We start from the raw sequence: 19560 nt of genomic DNA on the forward strand, positions 1-19560 counted from the left end.
ACTGGAGTCACTGAGAAAGTAGATGTTGAAATCTTGACTTCTCAAGGCATCCCAGTGGCAGAATTCTTCTCCAAGAGACTGCAGTTATTCAAGGATTTTAAACTATTGCACAAAGCTCATCACATTGGAAAGGGTAATCTACTTTACTCAGCATATTCCTACCTAAATATTAATCATAATTCAAAATATCTTCCATGCAACATTTAGAAAATGTAATGGATGAATCTTGTGTCAGCACCTCGCTGAGGGGAGGCATAACATTAACCATCACCTGCAGTACAGACATCTGAGGAAGGGACTCAGGTAAAGGTTTGAAACAGATATGTGCTTTCCTATCATTTATAAAATGCATATACTTATATCTATACAAATATCAATTAAAATATATGGATTAAATCCTAAGAGTTTGATTTTGAGTCATCAATATTACTGAAGAGTGCATCCAACATGCCCTTATATTTTCATAAATACAAAATTACATCTGTGAAGTTATCATGGTCTCAAAGTTTAGTGCTAAATGTTTAAGTCTGCTAACTTGGTATTTGGGGAAGACTTAAAGGGGACTAACTGGTACTTCTTGTTCTACCACCTATCCATACCTCCGGATATTTTGGTTATTTTGGAAATAGAATCTCTCTATGTGGGCTTACTTTGAACCACAGTCTTCAAAAGATCAGCCTGCTAAGTAGCTAAATTTATTTGTGTAAGCCACTGGTTAAATGGGAATACTAAATGGGAATTAATCTGCTTAAAAGATTAAAACTAGGGCCGGGAGTTTGGCCTAGTGGTTAAAGTGCTTGCCTAGCATGCATGAAGACCCGGGTTCCATTCCTCAGTACCACATACATAGAAAAAAAGCCGGAAGTGGTGCTGGGGCTCAAGTGGTACAGCTCTAGCCTTGAGAAAGTCCAAGGACAGTGCTCAGGCCCTGAACCCAAGCCCAGGACTGGCAAAAAAAAAAGATTAAAACTAATGAATATTCCTTTAAGAATTGGAATTATGGGGCTGGGAGTTTGGCCTAGTGGTAGAGTGCTTCCCTAGCATGCATAAAGACCCGGGTTCGATTCCTCAGCACCCCACATACATAGAAAAAGCCAGAAGTGGTGCTGTGGCTCAAGTGGTAGAGTGCTAGCCTTGAGAAAGTCCAAGGACAATGCTCAGGCCCTGAGTTCAAGCCACAGGACTGGCCAAAAAAAAATTGGAATTATGGGCCAAGCACCAGTGGCTCATGCCTATAATCCTAGCTACTCAGGAGGCTGAGATCTGAGGATCAAGGTTCAAAGCTAACCCAGGCACAAAAGGACCTGGGATTCTTATTTCTATCTTATTATTAACCTCTAAAAAATTGGAAGTGGGGCTTGGCTCAAGGATATGGAGGAAGCCTTGAGCTGAAGAGCTCAGGGACAGTGCCCAGGCTGAGTTCAAGCCCTATGACCCACAAAAAAGAAAAAATTGGAGTTATTTCAGGCACAGGTGGCTCACACCTGTAATCCTAGCTACTCAGAAGGCTGAGGTCTGAGGACTGGGGATCAAAGCCAGCCCTAGCAGGAAAGTCCAGGAAGCTCTTTTCTCCAGCTAATCACATAAAAAGCTGGAAGTGAAGCTACAATTCAAGTGGTAAAACACTAGCCTTGAGGACCGCAAGTTTGGCCAAGTGGTAGAGTGCTTGCCTAGCATGCACAAAGACCCAGGTTTGATTCCTCGGTACCACATACATAGAAAGAAAAAAAACCTGGAAGTTGTGCTGAGGCTCAAGTGGTAAAGCTCTGGCCTTGAGAAAATCCAAGGGCAATGCTCAGGCCCTGAGTTCAAGCTTAGGACTGGCAAAAAAAAAAAACACTAGCCTTGAGCAAAAGGTGCTCAGAAACAGTGCCCAGGCCCAGAATTAAGGCCCAAGGCAGACAAAAAAAATTGAAATTATTTAGGTACCATCCCAGATGCTGGCCTTTTTGTCTTCATGAGTCAGACATGGCCTGTCCTACATAGAATTTACCATCAGGGAAACTCTAAGTCAGCGAGAAACCAGTTTTCCAGGGCATTGATCATTATGGGATGCGAACAGAATACTATCAGATATCACCTTATCTAGACACATACAATATCTTCAGCTGAGCAAAAAATGTGATGTGTCTGAAGGATGCATATAGGAAAGAAACATGCAGAGAGGACTGGCAATATTCAGGGGAAAATGCAAAGATGAAAGATGAAAGATAGCAAATTGTGACATTTAAGCCCAGCCTTACTGCTGATTTCGTAAGTCTATGGAGGTAGGAACAAGTTGACAAATAAAATATTATTTGTAACTTTGAAAAGAAGTATGCAGGAGAGATGATTAGATCTCTATCGTAATACAGTACTGTGTAAATGAATCATGATAAGGGGGCACAGTAAGGAGAGATAAGGTGTCATTTTGATCTAGGACTATGGTCTTCTGGTAAGAAGTGGATGAAACAATAAGAATGAAAAAGAAAAGATGCAAGATTTGCTGCTGAGAGTTGAAAAAATGGATGAAAGAATGAATGACTACAATTCATAAATTTCTGATTTGATCCAGAATTCCTATTACTGAGATTTATGAGAATAGAAGAAGCTGGGAGAGAGCAAGCTGAGACCATGATTTTTAGTTCAGAATGGTTGAACTCAACATGCCTGTGACACAGCCAAAGGACAAAAACTAGCAGCCAATAGAATACAGATCCCTGCATATGAATGCAAAATGGTAACCTTAGATTAGAAGCTGTAGTTCACTATATTAAATCCTTTGGGAGCATCAGCATATAGATCCTGAAAAATGATTCCACTACAGTGTTTAGAATGCCCTGCTAGGCAGGTAAAAGAGGAACTGATGCATCGTATGTCTCAGAAGCACTCGGAGGTACTTGGAGCTCACAGACTACAACAGCTATGATGCATGTGAGACCCATTATTGTAAAACAAGTGACAGGTTATAGACCTCAAAATGTGCTCATAATTATCTGGATGTTGAAGAGAGCCCATTTTTGTCTTAAAGATACTAGGACCTGAGCATGACAGAAGGAAATGGAACTGTCATCACAGAGTTCCTCCTCCGGGACCTGCCTATCCAGCCGGAGATCCAACACCTGTTTCATCCTCTATTCCTGGACATATATCTTATCACCAACCTGGGAAACTTCCTCATCCTCATCCTCATTCCACTGGACCCCCATCTCCACACACCCATGTACTGTTTCTCAGCAACTTGTCCTTGTCTGACCTCTGCTTCTCCTCAATGACAGTTCCAAAAGTGGTGCAGTACATGCAGAGCCAAGGCCCAGTCATCTCCTACGCAGGCTGCCTGACACAAATATACTTCTTTCTGTGTTTTTTGTGACATCTGGAGAGTTTCCTTCTGGTGGCCATGGCCTATGACCTCTATGTGGCCATCTGCTCCTCCCTGCACAACAGCAGCCTCATGAGTCCCAAGCTGTGTGTGGGTCTGGTGACACTGTCCTGAGTGCTGACCTTATTCCATGCTAGGCTGCACACTTCACTGTGGCTGATACCTGTAATCCTAGCTACACAGGAGCCTGAGATCTGAGATCAAAACTTGAGTTTCAAGGGCTGGGAATTTGGCCCAGTGGTAGAGTGCTTGCCTAGCATGCACAAAGACCTAGATTCGGTTCCTTGGTCCTATATAAATAGAACAAACTGGAAGTGGTGCTGTGGCTCAAGTGATAGAGCTCTAGCCTTGAGAAAAGCCAAGGGCAGTGCCCAGGCCCTGAGTTCACCCCCAAGACTGGCAAAAAATAGTTTCAAAGATAGCCTATGCCAATAGCACCCAGGCCCAGAGTTCAAGCCCCATGACTGACAAAAAAACGCTCACAAATTTTGACATAGCTAGCAAATTAACTAGAAAGCCTGCAGAGTGGGAGAAGATCTTCACTAACCATACAATGGACAAAGGCCTCATATCTAAAATATATCAACAGCTCAAAAAATTGAATCACTCCAAAACTAATCTCCAAAAAACCACCATCCCATTAAAAGATGGGCCAAAGACTTAAAGAGAGTCTTTTGCGAAGAAGAAATAGGAATGGCCTATGGACACATGAAGAAATGCTCAACATCTCTGGTCATAAAAGAAATGCAAATCAAAACAATTCTTAAGATTCCACCTCACTCCAATTAGAATGGCCAGGATCAAGAAATCTAATAACAGATGCTGGAGGGGATGTGGCCAGGAGGGATCACTACTACACTGTTGGTGGGAGTGCAAACTCACCCAACCACTATGGAAAGCAGTATGGCAGTTCCTCAAAAGACTAACATAGAGCTCCCCTATGACCCAGCAATTCCACTACTTGGCATTTACCCTATCATCCAGAAACAAGGACAGACTAAATCCACTAGCACAGTGATGTTATTGCAGCACTATTTACCATAGCAAAGATATGGAACCAACCCATATGTCCCTCAGTTGATGAGTGGATCAACAAGATGTGGTATTTATATGCAATGGAATTCTATGCTGCTGTCAGAAAGAACAACATCACACCATTTGTAAGGAAATGGAAAGATTTAGAAAAACTCATATTAAGTGAAGTAAGCCAGACTCAAAGGAACATAGGCTCAATGGTTTCCCTCATTTGTCATAATTAGCAGAAACCCTGGAGTACTCTAGCAGAGATTTACAATAGAACAAAACCTAGATAAGGCCATATAGTATGACGCTAAATAAAGGACCTCCAGGATATAGAAACAAGAGCCATATTGTTGTCCTTAATGTACTATGTTATCTCTCATCTCTTTTGCTGTCCCTTGGTTATCTCATATTGTTACAATATTTCACCTTGTTATCTGGTATATGCTTAATTGGTTATTTGAAATAGGAGAGGGAAGGGGGGAATCAAGATGAGTGGGGGGAGGGGGAGGGAAAAGGGGACCATGACATGAGAAAGGGTATCTATATTTGTGAAATAATGTGCCTTCTATCTGGTGAATATAATGTAACCCTTCTATTAATTACAATAAAAAATATATGAAAAAGATAGCCTATGCCACTAAATGTAAGGACCTCCAGGATATGGAAACGAAAGCCATATAATGAGTGATTGTTGTCCTTAATGTACTATGTTATCTCTCATCTCTTTTGCTGCCCCTTGGTTATCTCATATTGTTACAGTATTTTACCTTGTTTTCTGATATATTGGATATATGCTTATTTGGTTATTTGAAATCCGATAGGGAAGGGGGGAAAACAAGATGAGGGGCAGGGGTGGGGGAGGGAAATGGGGACCAAGACATGAGAAAGGGTATCAATGGTTGTGAAGAAATGCACCTTCTATCTTGTGAATATAATGTAACCCTTCTAATTATTACAATAAAATATATGAAAAAAGCTAGCCTATGCAGGAAAATCCAATTGAGCACCCACAAAGCCAGATGTGAAGCTGTGGTTCTAGTGGTAGAATGCTAACCTTGAGCACAAAAAAAGCAGCTCAGGGACAGGATTCAGGCCCAAAGTTGAAGTCCCAGAACTGACAATAAGAAAACACCCACTTTCTAATTCATTCTATGAAGACATTATTACATGGATATCACTACCAAATAAAGGCATGATAATATATATCAGCTAATTTTATGATGAAGAAAGATGCAAATTTTCTGAATAAAATACTTGCAAGAAAATTTAAAAACACATTAAAAAAAGATCATACACCATGATGTAACATTGTCCTAAGTGGGGAAAATCTAAGTTTATTTCATTTACAGATGAGGATGAAGCAAATATGTCCACTTTCTCTACTCTTACTTAATAGGGAATTCTTAGCCTAAGAGATACAAATAGAAAAGGAAGAACTTAAATTATCGTCACTTGCAGATGATATATTCATAGACTTAAAAAACCCTAAAGACTTCACCAAATAAAACCTCTTAGATCTAATACACACACACACACACACACACACACACACACACACACAACACACACACACTTTGGCAGAGTAGCAAGTTACAAAACCAACATACAAAGCTCAGTAACATTCTATATACAAAAAATGGACAGGAAAATCTGCAAATAATGAATCAGAGCTAGGTGCTTGGTGACTCCTGTGACACCTGTAATTCTACCTATTCCAGAGGCTAAGATCTAAGGATCACAGTTCAAAGCCAGCCCAGGCAGGAAAATCCATGAGACTCATCTCCAACAAATATTCAGAAAAAGCTGAAAAGGGCACTGTGGCTCAAGTGGTATAGAATGCTAGCCTTGAGAAAAAGAAGCTCAGAGGCAGTGCCCAGGTCCAGAGTTCAAGCCTCAGGACTCACACACACCACCACCACCACCACCACCACCATATCATCATCATCATCATCATCATCATCATCATCATCATCATCATCATCATTAATCAATCAAGTAAACAATCCCCTTTGCAACAACTTCAAACAAATTACAGATCTAAGAATAAAATGAATGAGGTGTTGAAAATTAAACCTTGGAGAAATAAAAGATGCTGGAAGATGGAAAGACCTCCATGTTCATGAATCAGCAGAAGTACTGTGCTACTTGAAGCAATCAATTCAATCCCTATCAAAATCTAATGCCCTGGGAGAAAGCAGGGGAAGGGCTAACATTGTCCAAAAATAAATGTACTCATTACCTTACTTATGAAATGGTAACCCCTCTGTATATCATCTTTATAATAATTAAAAATTATTTTCATTGCATCATTATTTACCATAGCTAAAATATGGAATCAGCCTAGATGCCCCTCAGTAGATGATTGGATCAAGAAGATGTAATATTTATACACCATGCAATTATATGCATCCATCAGAAAGAATGGCATCACCCATTTGTAAGGAAATGGAAATATTTGGGGGAAAAAATCATATTAAGTGAAGTAAGCCAGACCCAAACAAACATGGGCTCCATGGCTTCCTTCACTTGTCAGGCCCAGTATATTTAGAATAGTCCTAGATTTATACCACAATAGCTCAATAGCTATGTACATATAACCATATACGATGATGTTAATCAAAATGAACTCCAAGATATGGAAACAAGAGGAGATTTTTAGGGCTTGGTTTGGTTTGGGTTTTTTTTTATGTACTATGTGAAGCCATTTATTTTTTTCTTTCATTTTTATCTCCTTGATATATGTCCTGTTGTCACTGATTTGTTTTGTTTTGTTTTGTTTGGGGTACCCTGTGTCTTGTATCCACATTTATCTGATTTGGGGAAGAGAAGAGGAATAAGAAAATGGTGAGACAAAGCACAAAGGGTGAGCCAGGGCACCCTTACAACTTGAAGGGAGGATAGGGGGTGAGTGGGAGAAAACCAAGGAAGGAAGTAACATTTGACAAGAAATGTACTCCTTGCCTTACTTATGTAACTGTAACCCCTCTTTACATCCCCTTTACAATAACAAATGACAAAATTTTTTTAAAAAAATAAAATGGAAAAATAAAAATATAATGTCATTTTTTCACAGATACAGAAAAATCTATCGTACAATTTATATGAAAGTGAAAAAAACTAGTGGGGATGGGAGAGAGCAAAAGGAGGAGTGGCATTGTCCTAAAAGAACTGTACTCTTTACCTGATTTGTGTAACTGTAACCCCTTTTTAAGAACAATTGAATTTTTTCCTAAGTTTATTATAATCTAAAAATATTTTTAAGAGAAAGTTCAAAATACCCTGAATAACTAGAGCAATCCTGAGAGTGACTAAGAAGATGGCCGTGGGTGGATGCTAGTAAAGGTGAAGGCAGTAAAAAATAACAGAATGAGAATAGAAGAAGTATGGTTTCATATTTCTATCATGGCATAAAGAGGTAATTGAATGTGATCTAGGGGTGTGTGTCTTTGCTCTTATTCCTGTTTTTAACATACGTTGGCAGGAATAGCAAAGGAGTCTTGGAAGGTGCTGGGGGTTTTTTTCATCTCTTTTCTTGATTTTCAAGGAAGTCATTTTCACAGTGGTGCCCAGCGTTAACACCTCTTCTGAGTACTTGAGTGAGTATGCGTACTCCTAAGATAAACTCAGCCATCTTGTATGGCGCCGGCTTATTTATGAGAAGATTTCCAATCTCTTTTCCTAACCCTTAACAGAACCTCTGCCCATTTCCTATGCCCAATTAAACAGCTTTCCGTGAACTTCTCTTCAACCTCGCTTTCCCCCAAAGCAAAGTCAGGTGTGATCAGTGACTATAATCAATCACCACTAAAGGACTGCAAGTGAAATGGTCCTGGAGCGGTCCTCGTTAATTACTTTGTCTTTAATGAGTTTCTTCAGAACCTGGACTCCTCTGGGACGCAGAGCCTCTCAGGCACAGGATTGGCTAGAAGGGAAGGTGTAATAAAGTGATTCCAGAGGCTATTACCTCCTATGCCTATCATAAATAAATGGGAGCAGGAGCTTTGTCAGGGGGGTCACCCTCAGACAGCCTTTTGAACAGCAGGAAGAATGGTTCATTCCTGTCCTTTCATCCTAAAGTCCTCCACCATATGATGTTCTGAAAGGAAAAAAATATATATATATATATCAGGTATGATAACTTCGTTTTTCATAGCACTGAACTTCTCAAAACTTGGCCATAATTTACAAGTATTGTGATTACTGGTCACTATTAATGTACTGTCTAGGTATTAATGGTAAGGTTCATTACTGTTACTGACTTGCAATGCTTTGTAAACTTGCATTTCAAATGAATAACAGATCTGTAAAGTGGGATACAATACAATAGTCACCAAGCCTTCTTTTAGTTTGCATTCACATCTAGAGCTTCAATCAACCTCGAACAAGTCTCACGTCTGATATTCTGATTGAATTTATCTGACCTGACTCCATAACTTGTTTAGTAACAGTGTACTTAGCATTGCAGAAGTAGTTGACAGCACGTAAGTGCTCCTTTAAATGCAGAGTTTGAGCTACAAAACTGGACTCAGTATTCCCACCATGCTCAGGTGATTTTCATGCAAGCCAGATGTTACAGGCACTGCCTATGTGATTCTTACATGCAATCCAGGCTGAGAACTACAGGTAAAATGGCTGACGATGGTGTGAACGTGGTTGCACTGTCTGTGGCAGCACCTGCAGAGGCGCGCTCCGTGATTCTCCCACGTAAAGCCTGGCTTCCACTCACTCACAAGGGAAACAGCATTCTTGGAAACAGTGTTATTTTACCCATATGTTTTGCCCTCTATAATGCTAGCACCTCAAATCCAAGTGAACAAAGTCTTCCAAAGTCTTCCTGCAGCTGCATTAAACACCATCAGCAGGTGAAGGTCCCAGCAGTGGAACTCAAGTTACAAGGTTTCAGGGAGAGCTTTGTGCATCTCTCCATGCTCCTCTTTTTGCTTTGTCAAACTTGAGACACACTTGGGGATGTGGGTGGGGAGTATTATTAATCATTGTTGTCCAGAAGAGAAAAGGGATGTGTGTGTGTGTGTGTGTGTGTGCGTGCGTGCGTGCGCGCGCGCGCGTGCGTGCACGCCCTTTTGGTTTTATAATAATTACTGGTACAGGTATCCCACTCCACTCCACTCTTGACTGTCAATAAGTTGTCAACTCTAGACATACAGCCTGTTTGTAGCTGGTATCATCTAGACCCATTTAGCACTAAATTTTGACACTGTAATGAACTTCACAGTTGTAATTTTATCTTTATGAAAAATATTAGTGGATGTGAAATGGACTATTCAGTGATGCCACAGGATCAGAACAAAATATTCAGGATACAGTATCTATCTATATATATTGATTACCATTATCAGTATATATTCAGTATCTATGAGATCATTGATATAGATGTGGAAAAATGAATATTCTATAAATGGCAAGAAAACAAAAAGTACATAATTTACATGCATGGAAATACCACAATGAAGCCTTTTTACAATTAATATATGCTAGTAAACATAACCTTATTTGTCTTAGCCACCTCTGTTTGTTCATCAGAGTGTCACTTTTAAGTTCAAGTGGTTTAAATCTAAAGATTTTACATGATGGGGAGATTTAAGAGGAGTAATTGTTATAACTTAGTGGGAGTTTGCTACTTACAAAGTCAAAGGATTTGACATCTCAGCCTAAAGCTGAGGCATGATTTGAGAGTCTGCTTCCACAGCACAGGAAAGTGATCTTCTTGCTAAGGAGAACAGGAAGCAGAAGAGTGATGAGAGATTCTGAAGGATCAGTTAGACCACATGTGTTGAGTAGAGGATAAATAAAATAGTAGCCAACAGTTTCTAATATGATGCTGAATTTCACATACAAATGAATAGAAGAGATGGAACACTTGAAGACAGCAATATAAAACCAAACACTGCAGCCAGGAGTGATGAGATCTAAGGATCAAGGTTCAAAGCCAGCCTGGGTGCAGAAGGACCTGAGACTCCTTATCTCCAATTAACCTCTAGAAAATGGGAAGTGGGGCTTGGCTCAAAGGTAGAACAGTAGCCTTGAGCTGAAGAGCTCAGGGACAGCGCCCAGGCCAAGTTCAAGCCCCATGACCCACTTAAAGAAAAGATAGGTATTAAGAAATTTTACTCCCAGTTCTACAAGGTATTGTATTGTGTAACCCCAGTTCTAATGCTCACTTAAGCCAATAGAATGATGAGGTTTTTTTTCCTAGGGATTATATCTAGTATTATCAAACTATGAGATTTAGGAAACCTGTGAGCATCACTTTCTAGGATACCCATTGGTGCAGACAAAAGAGAAATATGAATTTTCTATCAAGAAAATATCAAAAACATATTTAAAAGATGCCAAGATAAGTCATTTATGATTATAGAGATTATGAATCTTTGGCTTTTAGAAATTGTAATTGTTGTGATAAAGGTATGATAATCAGTTATGCAACATTTATTAGACAATAGACACAGAAATAGTATTTCAAAGGAGTAATATTACTTTGTCTTAAAGATGTTGGAGGCAGAGCATGACAGAGAGGAACCAAACCCTCGTCTCAGAGTTCCTCCTCCTGGGCCTGCCCTTGGAGCCTGAGCACCAACGCCTGTTCTATGTCCTGTTCTTGGCCATGTACTTGACCACTGTCCTAGGAAATCTCCTCATCATGGTCCTCATTCGTCTGGACTCCCATCTCCACACACCCATGTATGCATTTCTCAGCACCCTCTCCTTCTCTGACCTCTGCTTCTCCTCAGTCACAATGCCCAAAATGCTGCAGAACATGCAGAGCCAAGTCCCAGCCATCTCCTATGCAGGCTGCCTGACACAGATGTATTTCTACCTGTTCTTTGCAGACCTGGAGAGTTTCCTTCTGGTGGCCATGGCCTATGACCGCTATGTGGCCATCTGCTTCCCCCTGCACTACAGCAGCCTCATGAGTCCCAAGCTGTGTGTGGGTCTGGTGGCGCTGTCCTGGGTGCTGACCTCTTCCCATGCCATGCTGCACACCCTGCTCGTGACCAGACTGGCTTTCTGTGAGGACCACGTGATCCCCCACTTCTTCTGTGACGTGTCTGCTCTGCTGAAGCTGGCCTGCTCTGACACGCGTGTGAATGAGCTGGTGATATTCATCATGGGAGGCCTTGTCATTGTCATCCCGTTCGTACTCATCATCACGTCCTATGCACGCATCGTCTCATCCATCCTCAAGGTCCCTTCAGCTCCAAGTATTCACAAGGTCTTCTCCACTTGTGGCTCTCATCTGTCTGTGGTGTCCCTGTTCTACGGGACAATTATTGGTCTCTATTTATGTCCATCGGCGAATAATTCTAGAGTGAAGGAGACTGTCATGGCTTTGATGTACACAGTGGTGACCCCCATGCTGAACCCCTTCATCTACAGCCTGAGGAACAGAGACATGAAGGGAGCTCTGGGAAGAATCCTATTAAGGACAAAATCCATCCCTGTATATTTTAGTAACACTTGGGACTTTTAGCACAATTGTATCCAGAAAGTGTGATGACGGTGATACTGGAAGACTATCCCACATTTCTTTCTTAGTATGCAAGCTTCTGATAATAGGAGCCACTATGTAATGATTTGATCTGAAAAGGAAAAAAGTTTAGCTGAATAACAACTAAAAAAATTAAGCTTTTGTGGAACTATGAGGCCTTCATTTCTCTCATGGCCTAGTGACCTTGGAGTAGCTTAATATACAAATGCTAATTTTTATGTGATCTTCATTGCTTTCCTTCTGAAACTATCCTGGGGTGTTTTCATTTTAACTTGAATTCAGCTGAGAACTGCAATCCTGCTTTATGAAAGATAAGACCTGACTCTTAAAAGATTCTAAGGAATCTGTAAGAAGACTCTTACTCAGGTAAACATTTTCAGCCAAGTAGCAAGATACCGAAAATAAATTGACATGCAAAACTCGGTAGTGCCTGCTGTTATCAGTGTGTTATGTGTTCAAAAGAATGGGTTAAAATACGGCATTCTGATACATGTCCATGAGGTACATTGATCTGATCCCCACACACACATCCATTGCCTCGTCTCGCTGTGGTTCCCTCTATAGTCTCAAAAATCTACCTTCCTACGTTTATGTCCATCTCCTCCCATGTAAGAGAGAAAATATGGGATACAAAAAAGTAGCTGGATGTCAGTGACTTATGCCTGTAATCCTAGCTACTTGGGAGGCTGTGATCTAAGGATTGTGGTTTGCAGCCAGCCTGGGCAGGAAATGCTGTGAGATTCTTTATCTCCAATAAATTACCAAAAAAAAAGGCAGGGAGTAGAGCTGTGGCTCAAGTGGTAGAGCAGTAGCCTTGAGTAAAAGAAGTTCATGGACAGTGCCCAAGCCCTGAGTTCATTCCCCAGGATCGAGAGACAGAGACAGACAGAAAGAGGGGGGGAGGGAATCCAGAAATCCAATCACTGAATATTTATTCTACTTTCATCCAAGTTAGGGCCGCATGCATCTAAGCAAAGTCTCCATCTATGAGTTACATCTTTAGCTACATCCCCAAAAGGTTTTTAATTTTCATTTTTCCTTTTGGTGCCTGTGTATTGGGTGTGATAGTCTAGAAAACTATTGCCAAGGTCAATATGAAAGACTTTTTTCTATGTGTCTCCATGTTAGAGCTTTACAGTTTCAGGTCTTCAATGTAGGCCAGAGCTAATTTCCATTTGGTAAGTGTGGCATAAGATGACTGCCCAATTTCCCGCTTTTGCATGTGGTTAATCAGTTTTGCTATCAGTTGTCCATGTTTTGTTTTGCTTTGCTTTTTAATTTTTGGTATAAAGTCTAAATAAAGAAGACAGCTTCTAATTTGGCATTTTACAGTCTGAACTGGGATTACAGGCATGAGCTACCTTGCCCAGCATTTCCCTCATTATTTATTGCATAGATTCTTTTCTCATTGTCTTATATTGGATGGCCTGATCAAAAATTAGATATCCACATATACTTGGATTTTATTTTGGCTTCTCAATTGTGGTTCATGGCCCATGTGACTGTCACAATATTTAAAGGTAAATTTTATGAACTGTGTCAAAACATTTAGAGAGCATATATATGAAAGAGATTAATGTGAAAATAGTTAAGGAACTCATAAAATTCAGTAACAGGAAAATCAATAGCTCTGACAAATACCTTTGGCAGTGTAGGAGGATATAGAATTGACCTAAGAAAATCTGGACTTTTCTGTTTACTAACAAGGAAGAGGCTGAGAAAATAATCGGAACAACAGTTTCATTCACAGTAGACTCAAAAAAATAAATACCTAAGAGTAAACTTAACCAAGAAAATGAATGGGTTGGGATTTGAGGCTTATTTTTCTATCTTGGCCCACAGAGGAAGTAGACATGATTCTGGACATTTTATTCCTGTCTTTTTGTATATTGACATATACAACAATTTTGGTCACACAAGTCTGATCTTATTCACAGTAGATTTATCTCCCCTGGAGATATATGGATGGATATATGGATTGATGTAGTTTTAAGGGATAGTCATTTTGGAAGTTTTCTAAAACATGTGCTTTTCATAGTGATAATATGCCTCAAATCCACTGACAATCTCTTACATAAATCTTCATACTCCAGAGTCATATTAGCTCATTCAGAATCTAGCCTCTGAATATTTTTCAGCAGTTCCAACAATCCTTTGTTCACTCCCCACCCCACAAGAAAAAAAAACCGTAAGCTCCAACCCCCAGGACACCGGTCCATCCCTAAAGAGTAGATAAGTCAACACATGTAGGTTTTTCTCCATCTCTACCATTCCCCAAAGTATCAGGCCATGACTAGTCAGGAACCATTATACAAAGCTAGAAGAATTGGTTCTAGAGAAACCTTGAGTAATTATTTTGTCTGTAATGAATGAGTCCAGGGACTGGACTCTTCCAGGATGCAGAGCCTCAGAAGTCAACGTGAGCTGGCACACTGCAGGCAAACATGATGACCACAGAGATCATTACTTCCTGTGCCTATCATGAACAAAAGGAAGCCAGATCTTGGGACAAGGCCCAGCAGACCTCCCTCACACATCCTGTGTGAGCTGTTGGGAGAGAGATGGAGCCAGCGCCATACTGTCCTTCCAAGCTGAGAGTCCTGACTTCCTAGGCTGTTTGATGTTCTTCAGAACAAGTTTCCAGGTATGACAGCTTTGCTCTTTGCTTCCCTCTTTCTCTACCTCCCAACCCTTGACCACATTATAGAAGTGTTCTGCTTCAGTGATCACCATTATAATCTTATCCTTAGTAATAGGGTGACTCTTGCTCCCAAGGAAAGAATTCCCTCATGAGCCTCTCATTTCAATTCAATACAGTCATTATTGCAGTCTTTTATTTTTATGATAGTCTTCATTTTAGAATCACCTGTATAACTTTAATGAACTAGAAAACACATCTGCTATCAGAGATTGTGATTCAGTTTATCTGATGGAACTCAGCAATCTCTTTTTTGTGGTACTGAAGTTTGAACTCAAATCCTTTTATCTTCCAGGCCAATACTTGACCACCTGAGCCACCCTTCCAACCCTGTTTGACCATTTGTTGCTGCTCTTGTTATTTTTCGGTTGTAGGGCTTGAGCTCTGGGCCTCAGTGCTACCTCTGAGCTCTTCAGTTTAAGGCTAGCAGCTCTACCACTTTGAGCCACAGCACCACTTCCAGTTTTCTGGTGGTTGATTGGAGATAAGAGACTCACAGACTTTGGTGCCTGAGCATGGCTTTGAACTACAATCCTCAGATCTCAGCCTCCTGAGTAGGAGGCAACAATTACAGGAGTGAGCCACCAGCACCAGGCTGGGTTATTTTTTTAGATGGAGTCTTGTGGAGTTTTCTTGGGCTTACCTTGAGCTGCAATCCCAAGTAGCCAGGATAATAGTCATACACCATGCTCCTGGCTTTATGATTTTTTTTCTTCAATCACAATGCATGTATTTTCTACAAACACACTATCTACTGGCTGAAGTCATTGGATGCAGTGTATTGACATCATCTGCTTATGGAATGCAGAACCAAAGAAACCAGTCTTTACAGAACCAAGGTGAATTCTACATATTATAAACATTAGATGCAGCCCTCTCTGTGATTCTCATGAGCAGTCCAGTACTGCAAGTTCATTGGCTGAGGTCATGAGTGGGTTCTGTGGGTCATCAGTGGGTTCTGTGGGTCATCACTGGGGTCCATGGGTCATCAGTGGGTTCTGTGGGTCATCACTGGGGTCCATGGGTCATCAGTGGGTTCTGTGGGTCATCAGTGGGTTCTGTGGGTCATCAGTGGGTTCTGTGGGTCATGAGTGGGGCTCTGTGGGTCATCAGTGGGGTCCATGGGTCATCACTGGGGTTCTGTGGGTCATCACTGGGGTTCTGTGGTCATCAGTGGGTTCTGTGGGTCATCACTGGGGTTCTGTGGTCATCAGTGGGTTCTGTGGGTCATCACTGGGGTTCTGTGGTCATCAGTGGGTTCTGTGGGTCATCAGTGGGTTCTGTGGATCATCTGTGAGGGTCCGAGGGTCATCAGAGCAGGTTCTGTGGGTCACCAGAGGGGCAGACTGTGGGTCATCAGAGGGGAGTCTTCGGGCTATGATCCCTCATCAAACTCCTGCACATTCAACTCCTACTCAAGAGAGACATAGTGCAGAAAATCAGACTTGTGATTTTCCAGTACATAATACCCATATGACCACAGTGTTGGTGTGTCTGCGTCGAACCCCATCCACAGGCTTACAACCCCAGCATGTGGATACGGTTACGTGGTTTTAAGAAAGGGTGCTCCAGACCTCTCGGCTCTCCTCTGCTTTCTTTGTTAGACTTGAGGTATATCAGAGGTCAGAATTTACTAGTGAATGATACCCAGAAGAAAACAGAATTGAAGTGTGTCGTGTGTGTATGTGTATGTGTATGTGGGTGTGTGTGTCTGTATGTGAGATAGACAGACAGCAGCAATGGCAGAAAGACAGACAGGGCCAGACATAGAGGCATAAAAAGGTTTATATTAAGGAATACCACACAAGGAATATCTTCAAGGCTGGCTAGCAGATAAATCTTACACCCACAAAACAGCCCTGGAAAGAGATGTTATATTCTTGAGTCTTGAGGCAGAATCTTTTCCTCAGGAGACTACAGTTTTTCTCTTAATTCCTTCAAATGGTTATATGAGGCTCATCACATTAGGAAGTATAATCAACTTCAGTCCAAGTCTACCTATTTAAATCTGAGTAACATTATAAAAATACTTGCACAGCAACATCCAGAACTAACAGCAGACAAAAAAAAACTTTTCCAGAGTCTAGCTCCATTGATGCAGAAAATTAACCATCATATATAAAAGAAAGTCATCAAGTGAATGTTTGAAAAAATAGGCTTTCCCATCACTTACACAATTCTCACCATGTTTATTTTTCTGACATTAGTGTTAGTGTAAGATCCTCTGTGCTGCTGGATGCTTGTTGCTCACACCTGTAATCCTAGCTACTCAGGAGCCTGAGACATGAGGACCAAAGTTCAAAGCCAGTCCAGGCAGGAAAGTCCATGAGACTCTTATCTCCAATTAACCTCCAGAAAACTGAAAGTGGTGCTGTGAGTCAAGTGGTACAGCACTATCTGTGGGTCAAGTGAAAGAGCTCAGAGATAGCTCCCAGGCTCTGAGTTCAAGCCATACAACTGACAAAAAAACCCCACAAAGATCCTCTGCACTGCATGTGAGGATCTGAAATCCTCACATAGTTATAATAGCTATGGCTGATATTCCCTGATATTCTTCATAAACACAAAATCAACCCTACGCAGTTTGATCGTAGAGTCTCAAAATTCATTGCTTAAGTCTAGTAGATTTGTATTCTTGACAGATTTAACAGATTTAATGGGAGTTTGCCTCCTTTAAGTTGTAGGAATCTATATCTCAGGCTGTACAGCCTGCATAGTGATGAAACACTGGCCCCCTCCAGGCATCGTGGTACTGGCTCTGCTGTGGTTTCTGCATGGTGTTTCCAGTGTGGTAGGAAGACAGCTTCAAACCAGTGACCAATGGCATTGCATGTGACAAGGTGAGTTCAGGATGCTGTGGGAAGACATCTATGAGTCTGGAGAGGCAGGAAGTGTTCGCTGTGTAATTGCCAGGTTATTAAGAATCACTGTAAGGAAGCCACCTGAACAGGGAATAAGTGAGAAAAAGTGACAGACTGGGAGGGACAGCAGGGGCCGAAAAGAAGGGATGGGGGAAAGGACTTTGCAGCCTAGCTTCACTGCAGCATGGCATGCAAGCCTGTCAGGCACTGGAATTTCATCTGTGGTTTTGAAAGGAATTCTGTGCTTATCTCAAGAGCAATGATAATCCCCAAAAGCACTAAACAGGAAAGAGATGATCGTATTTACAGCTTCGAATGCCATGGTGTGAACGGTAAAAGAGATTAGACATGGACAGAAGGACATAATGGAGAGTCTGCTTCTGTCATCCAGGAGAGACAAAGTATCGCTCTGTTCTAGGAAGGAGATCTCACAGAAAGAAGTGAATGAGGTAGGAGAATGAAAAGTCAGTATAAAGGTCCACTCGATTAGAGTTGAAGGTAAGGAAAGGAGTGAGTGAGGAGTTCCAGATTTTGATCCTGAGTTCTTTTCACTGAAATATGGGAAAGAAGGAGACGTTAGGGGAGGAATAAATGATCTCATGAGTTTAATTTTGGATCTGTTGAGCTTAAGATATCTGTAATGTCTCTAAGGATGGACAACTGTTAGTAAGATAGAGAGTTCTGCAGGATCGGGGGATATTTATATCTGAGAGTTAAATAGTAATCTAAAATATTAGAGTAGCTGGGTATTTCCTTCTTTCTGTTTAGGAGAAAATAAAGAAACCTTCAAGATCATCAAATAAAAGATATGGAGAGAGCCATGGATGAGACAAATTGAAACTTATGTAAAACACAAATCACACACATAGATATGTAATCATTAATATTTGGATTTTTGAAAGGGAAAAATAAAGTGCTATTATTTCTTAAAGATGCTGGAGACAGAGCATGACCCTAAGGAATCACACTGTCATCTCAGAGTTCCTCCTCCTGGCCTGCCCGTCAAGCCTGAGCACCGATCCCTGTTCTATGTTCTGTTTCTGACCATGTACCTTGTCACTGTGCTGGGAAACTTCCTCACCGTGGTCCTCATTCTACTAGACCCCCATCTCCACACACCCATGTACTGGTTTCTCAGCAACTTGTCCTTGTCTGACCTCTGCTTCTCCTCTGTCACAATGCCCAAACTATTGCAGAACATGCAGAGCCAAGTCCCAGCTATCCCCTACGCAGCCTTCCTGACACAGATGTACTTCTGTTTTTCGCAGACCTGGAGAGTTTCCTTCTGGTGGCCATGGCCTATGACCGCTATGTGGCCATCTGCTTCCCCCTGCACTACAGCAGCCTCATGAGTCCCAAGCTGTGTGTGGGTCTGGTGGCGCTGACCTCGTCCCATGCCATGCTGCACACCCTGCTCGTGACCAGATTGGCTTTCTGTGAGGACCACGTGATCCCCCACTTCTGTGATTTGTCTGCTCTGGTGAAGCTGGCCTGCTCTGATACGCGTGTGAATGAGCTGGTGATATTCATCATGGGAGGCCTTGTCGTTGTCATCCCGTTCGTACTCATCATCACATCCTACACACGCATCGTCTCATCCATCCTCAAGGTCCCTTCAACTCAAGTCTCCATAAGGTCTTCTCCACTTGTAGCTCCCCTCTGTCTGTGGTGTCCCTGTTCTACGGGACAGTCTATGACGTACACAGTGGGGACCCCATGCTGAACCCCTTCCTCTGCAACCTGAGGAACAGAGACATGACTGGAGCCTTGCAAAGAGTCTTTTGCAAGAAGAAACTTCACTTCCACCTAAGATGCCAACATTTTAAATGTTTGCATAATTTTGTCCAGTAAATACGTCAATATTAACATTGGAATACTATTGCAGATTTTTTCCCTCACCATGGGAGCTTCTATTGAAAAGGCATGCAGCATAAAATGGGTTCATGTACATAAAAGAGGAATTTCCGTGGAGGAATTGAACGAGGTTCTTGTGTAAAAGCACCTTGTCATTGCAATGGATAGAAGCCTTTTCTCTATATTTTCTCCTAGTATTTTCATATGAGTAAATCTTGTGTTTAAGTCTTTAATACACATTGAGTTAATTTTCCTA

The 19560-nt window shown here is 41.3% G+C and overlaps 1 protein-coding gene and 2 pseudogenes across 1 annotated transcript; all 3 read left to right on the top strand.

The window, feature by feature from the left end:
• LOC150050822 (olfactory receptor 1-like) lies at positions 1-3796 on the top strand (annotated as a pseudogene).
• A 7111-nt stretch (positions 3797-10907) lies between these two features.
• LOC150050823 (olfactory receptor 1468-like) lies at positions 10908-12242 on the top strand. Its single transcript, XM_090351560.1, has one exon. It carries the CDS (start codon positions 10908-10910, stop codon positions 11871-11873), a length of 966 nt encoding a protein of 321 aa, XP_090207686.1. The 3' UTR covers positions 11874-12242.
• A 6156-nt stretch (positions 12243-18398) lies between these two features.
• LOC150050824 (olfactory receptor 1-like) lies at positions 18399-19301 on the top strand (annotated as a pseudogene).
• The last annotated feature ends 259 nt before the right edge of the window (positions 19302-19560 follow it).

Source organism: Megascapheus bottae, chromosome 17 (assembly GCF_031878675.1).
Source record: "Megascapheus bottae isolate mThoBot1 chromosome 17, mThoBot2.hap1, whole genome shotgun sequence".
Taxonomy (NCBI): Eukaryota; Metazoa; Chordata; class Mammalia; order Rodentia; family Geomyidae; genus Megascapheus; species Megascapheus bottae.

Excerpts from the sequence above, each read along its gene's own strand:
- LOC150050823 (XM_090351560.1), top strand. The coding sequence starts at position 10,908 with ATGACAGAGAGGAACCAAACCCTCGTCTCAGAGTTCCTCCTCCTGGGC.